General features: G+C 38.8%; 1 protein-coding gene across 1 annotated transcript in view; it reads right to left on the reverse strand.

Moving 5' to 3' along the window:
* LOC110324049 (dehydrogenase/reductase SDR family member 7-like) overlaps positions 1–6,258 on the reverse strand; it is a 19,116-nt gene that overhangs the window by 7,177 nt on the left and 5,681 nt on the right. The window contains 2 exon segments of the mRNA XM_029540986.1: positions 4,656–4,895; positions 5,524–5,630. Of these exon segments, the coding sequence (XP_029396846.1) occupies positions 4,656–4,895; positions 5,524–5,630 (347 nt within the window).

Consider the following 6,258-nt stretch of genomic DNA (forward strand, 5'->3'; position numbering starts at 1 on the left):
CTGGCTGTTCTGGAACTCACTTTGTAGACCAGGTTGGCCTCAAACTCAGAATTCCGCCTGCCTCTGCCTCCCTAGTGCTGGGATTAAAGGCGTGGGCCACCACACCTAGCCTGTTAGTTTCATTCTTAAAACAACCTAAGAATTCATTTTGTTCTGATGCTCATTACCCATAAGAAAAAACTGACCAGGCTTTTCTCCTAGCCTTCCCTTAATTTTCTTTTTTTCATGAAACCAGAATGAACAGAGTTCATGTTTTCTTAGGAGGGATATGGGGCCCAGAACCAATCATCCGGTACTTTCAAATATAGAATAAGAGCAGCTACCCTGAGCAGAACTTGGGCACAAACTGTGAAGCCAGTCCCACAACACCCAAAGGAAGCTTCATTCCCAGGTGCTCTAACACACCCAGGATCACAAAATCACAGGATCACATGATCATATGATCAATGGGAGGAGTGGCCCTTGGGCCTGAGGGTGTTCCCCTCAGTGTAGGGGAATGCCAGGGCAGGAAGGCAGGAGTGGATGGGTGAGTGGGGGAGCACCCTCAAAGAGGCAGGGCGGGGGATGGAGTATGGGGTTTTTAAAGTGGAGACATGGAAAGGGGAAAACAATTGAAATGTAAATAAAGAGAATATCCAATTAAGAAATGTTGGGGCCTCCCAGCTCTCTGTTGCCACTGGACCGCCTGCGGTTATAGCTTCAGATCTGCCAAGCTCGCCTTACTGTTTATACTAATCACTGTCTTTCAAAGCCCAGATCCACCGGTGGAAATCTTCAGATGTGCCAGAGCTGCTCTGCTGTCGCTGTGTCTCCACTGCCTGCTGAGAAGACCATTTGATGTCCCAGAAGACAACATCCTTTGGACCTGCCTACTGACATTCACCTGTGCCTTGATCCTTGGACCCGCCTATGGACATTCACCTGTGCCTTCAAAGACTGAGGATGGGGACTGGGGTTTTCCCCACGCTATATAAACTGAGCTCCTACATTAAACTTTGAGCCTCCATTAGAATATTTTGTCCTGGCTTCCAAATTTCTCTCGCACATTCCATTTCAGCCCAGCCCACCTCTCAGGATGGACCCAGATCGGATTAAAGTGAGTTTTACTGCAGGCAGAAACTCACAAAGAAACCCCCACCCCTACTCCCACCCCCCGGGGGGGGACAGCTTGGTTACACCAGGATCTCAGGGTCCCAGAGGAAGCTTGACTTCTAGGAGCTCTGAAACACCCAGGGTCTCAGGATCACAGGATCCCAGAATCACAGGATCCCAGAGACAGCTGGACTCTGAGGAGTTCTGACTCAACCAGGATCACAGAAAGGGCAGGCTCCAGACAGATACAGCAAGGGCAGGCAGCACTAAAGATAATCAGATGGTGGGAGGCAAGCATAAGAACATAAGCAACAGAAACCAAGGTTACTTGGCATCATCAGAACCCAATTCTCCCACCATAGCAAGTCCTGGATACACCATCACACTGGAAAAGCAAGATTTGGATCTAAAATCACTTTTCATGATGATGATTGAGGACATTAAGAAGGACATAAATAACTACCTTAAAGAAATACAGGAGAACACAGGTAAATAGCTAGAAACCCTTAAAGAGGAAACACAAAAATCCCTTAAAGAATTACAGGAAAACACAATCAAACAGGAGCAGGAAATGAACATAACCATCTAAGATCTAAAAGTGGAAATAGAAATAATAAAGAAATCACAAAGGGAGACAACTCTGGAGTTGGAAAAACCTAGGAAAGAGATGAGGAGTCATAGATGCAAGCATCACCAACAGAATACAAGAGAGAGAAGGGAGAATCTCAGGTGCAGAAGATACCATAGAAAACTTTGAGACAACAGTCAAAGAAAATGCAAAAAGCAAAAAGCTCCTAACCCAAAACATCCAGGAAATCCAGGACACAATGAGAAGAAGAAACCTAAGGATAATAGGCATAGAAGAGAGTGAAGATTCCCAACTTAAAGGGCCAGTAAATATCTTCAACAAAATTATAGAAGAAAACTTCCCTAACCTAGAGAAAGAGGTGCCATAAACATACAAGAAGCCTATAGAACTGCAAATACACTGGACCAGAAAAGAAATTCCTCCTGTCACATAATAATCAAAACATCAAATGCACTAAACAAAGAAAGAATATTAAAAGCAATAAGGGAGAAAGGTCAAGAACATATAAAGGCAGATCTGTCAGAATTATACCAGACTTCTCACCAGAGACTATAAAAGCTAGAAGATCCTGGGCAGATGTCATACAGACCCTAAGAGAACACAAATGCCAGCCCAGGCTACTATACCCAGCAAAACTCCCAATCACCATAGACAGAGAAAACAAGATATTCCATGACAAAACCAAATTTACACAATATCTTTCCATAAATCCATCCCTTCAAAGGATAATAAATGGAAAACTCCAACACAAGGAGGGAAACTACACCCTAGAAATAGCAAGAAAATAATCTTCTTCTAACAAACCAAAAAGAAGATAGCCAAATAAACATAATTCCACCTCTAACAATAAAAATAACAGGAAACAGCAACCACTTTTCCTTAATATCTCTTAATATCAATGGACTCAATTCCCCAGTAAAAGGACATAGACTAACAGACTTGTTATGTAAACAGGACCTGACATTTTGCTGCATACAGGAAACTCACCTCAGTATTAAAGACAGATAATACCTCAGAGTAAAAGGTTGGAAAACAATTTTCCAAGCAAGTGGTCCCAAAAAAACAAGCTGGAGNAGCCATTCCAATATCGAATAAAATTGACTTTCAACCTAAAGTTATCAAAAAAGATAAGGAAGGACACTTTACACTGGTCAAAGGAAAAGTCTACTGAGATGAACTCTCAATTCTGAACATCTATGCTGCAAATGCAAGGGCACCCACATTCATTAAAAAAAAAAAAAAAAAAACTTTACTAAATCTCAAAGCACACATCACACCCCACANAATAATAGTGGGAGACTTCAACATCCCACTCTCAGTAATGGACAGATCATGGAAACAGAAACTAAACAGAGACANNNTGAAACTAACAGAAGTTATGAACCAAATGGATTTAACAGATATTTATAGAACATTTCATCCTAACGCAGGAGAACATACCTTCTTCTCATCACCTCATGGTACCTTCTCCAAAATTGACCGTATAAAGGATCACAAAACAGGCCTCAACAGATACAAGAAGACTGAAATAATCTAAATAATCTATCTCATGCACCCTGTCAGATCACCACAGATGAAGGCTGGTCTTAAATACCAACAAAAACAACGGAAAGCACACATACACATGGAAGTTGAACAATGCTCTCCTCGATGATAACTTAGTCAATGAAGAAATAAAGAAAGAAATTAAAGGCTTTTTAGAATTTAATGGAAATGAAAACACATCATACCAAAACTTATGGGACACAATGAAAACAGTGGTAAGAGGAAACTCATAACTCTAAGTGCCTTCAAAAAGAAACTGGAGAGAGCTTACACTAGCAGCTTGAAAGCACACCTAAAACCTGTAGAACCAAAAGAAGCAAACACACCCAAGAGGAGTAGACGGCAGGAAATAGTTAAACTCAGGGCTGATATCAACCAAAGAAAAACAAAAAGAACTATACAAAGAATCAACAAAGCCAGGACCTGGTTCTTTGAGAAAATCAACAAGATAGGTAAACCCTTAGCCTGACTAACCAGAGAGCACAGAGACAGTATTCAAATTAATAAAATCAGAAATAAAAAGGGAGACATAACAATGAATTATATCTTAAAATAATGATTCTGTCTGTAAATATTATTGATAATTTTTCTCACTATGCATTTCTCAATCATTAAGCATTTTCTTAATGTTTAACTTCAAAGAGTTTGTGCTATTTTGAAAATTTTAAAATATAGTTACTGATAAAATAATTTCTCTCCTAGAAACACTGATAATCTTTTTAAGTAAACTGATTGTTAGTCAATGTAGACAGATATATAATGTATTTTAAATACTCTCTTACTATGTCAGATGGTATCATATAAGGGCTTTTGAATATATTTCTTAATGATTCATTTTTTAATATTTTATGCTCTTTTACTATGCTTAATTACCAAAGAATATTTTGTATGTTTTGAAACAATTTAGTATTCAACATCAGATATAGGATCCTCAATTATGGGTAGTATTAAATATCCATTAATTATATTTTTAGGGTATGCAAGGATATGAATATAAAAGTTAAAAAAATTTTATGTATTATTTGATTCTCAAAATACTCAATATTATTACTATGTTTGATGTATAGAATACATTTAAATAATAATTTTTTAAAAAAGAATAAGAGCAGAGAAGAAAGGGTAGACTCACAATTTGTCTTGAAAATGTAGCAATGGGCTAAGGCAAAAGAAAACATATACTTGCTAGATCAAAAATAATCTTTCTCCCCAGGATTCATCTCATGCAGGTGCACAATAAAAAAATCTGTTGAATAAGTAGTAAGCATGCAGATTTCTAATATTTTTGGTTATTGACTGGTGCTGTAGCCTCAAAGCTGTTCTCTTTCTGTAGCCCATAATCCCTTAGTTCCATCAGCCTCACCCACTGATGGACAAATCCCTCATGCACATTGCAGTTAATGCTAACAGAATTGAGCTGAAGCAGCCTTACCCGAAGAGCATGTTTGCTGGCAATGTACCCACTGCAAAGAGGGCTGGGTACAATTCCCGCAAGGCTGTTCATGATCACAATCTTTCCTTGCTTTCTCTTCATCATATGAGGTAGAACACACTTGGTCAGTGACACTGTCCCTAAGTAGTTCACCTCCATTAGCACCTTGAAGACATCCAGGTTGGCATCCACAGCAAGGCAACGATGGCTTTCTCCACCATTGTTGACCAGAATGTCAATCTAATTAAATAAAGTCAGAAAGAAGATCCTTTAGAGATGGTCTATGAATGGAATTCCTAGTGATGAGTGATTACGTTGTTAATTCAACGAATCAATACAGCAATGTTACATTTCTAAAGTCAACAATAAGAAGATAAAATCAATTCAGGTGTAGGGATGCATGCCTTTAATCCCAGCACTTGGGAGGTAGAGGCAAGCAGATCTTTCTGAGTTCAAGGCCAGTCGCATCTACACATTGTGTTCCAGAACAGTTAGAGCTACTTAGTAAGATCCTAGCTTGAAACAAAAAAAGGAGACAAAGCAATAGAATTCACCTTTCAGTTTGAGTAATAATTCACAAAAAATATACCAAAACTCATAAATATCAAAGTTGTGGTGAATTTTTGACCCTTTTACCTACAATAGGAATTATGAGTTTAAAAAGTAAAAAAAAAAAAAAAAAAAAAAATTAATGACCTAAAGTCCAAGATCCAGAGATCAAGAAATAGAAGTGATAGTCCTGATCTGCTAGTGCATCCCATGTGAATCGCTTTGAATGAGTCACCACAGATAAGAATCTCTCCACAATTTTAACCAAAATGGGAAAAGTGATGTAATGCATATTCTATCAACAAAAATTGCTACTTACTCTTCCAAACTCCTGGAGAACAGCTTTGGTAGCGATATCATGGGAACTTGTGTCAGCCAGGTCCAGAGGCAAAACCAGTATGTCTTTTTCTTTCATGATGCCATTCTCTGAATTAAGACATATCAGCACATTAGTGAGAAAGTCATGCTACAAGCCGGTTAAGCTCTTTCCTGCTCTTATTAAGTCTATCCCTGCATCTTTCAAAATGCATGGAGTGACATAGTGGGACTAGTGAAAGAACTCTGGCAAAATCAAGATTATTCTACAGCAAATAAAATAAAACAAACCACAAAAACAAAAAATGCACACATACACACACAACTAAAACAAAACAAAACAAAACAAAACTCATAGCTCATTTAGAAATATAGCTACATGCTCATGGGGCTGGAGAGATAGCTTAACCGGTAAGAGCACTGACTGCTTCTTCCAAAGGTCTTAAGTTCAAATCCCAGCAACCACATAGTGGCTCACAACCACCTGTAATGAGATCTGACACCCTCTTCTGGTACGTCTGAAGACAGCTACAGTGTACTTATGAGCAAGTACAACGACATGAAGGCTCATAACCATCTGTACAGTTACAGTGTACTCACATACATAAAATAAATAAATAAATCTTAAAAAAAAGAAAAAGGGGGCTGGTGAGATGGCTCAGTGGGTAAGAGCACCCGACTGCTCTTCCGAAGGTCCGGAGTTCAAATCCCAGCAACCACATGGTGGCTCATAACCATC

This window comes from Mus pahari, chromosome 7 (assembly GCF_900095145.1).
Source record: "Mus pahari chromosome 7, PAHARI_EIJ_v1.1, whole genome shotgun sequence".
NCBI classification, from domain to species: domain Eukaryota; kingdom Metazoa; phylum Chordata; class Mammalia; order Rodentia; family Muridae; genus Mus; species Mus pahari.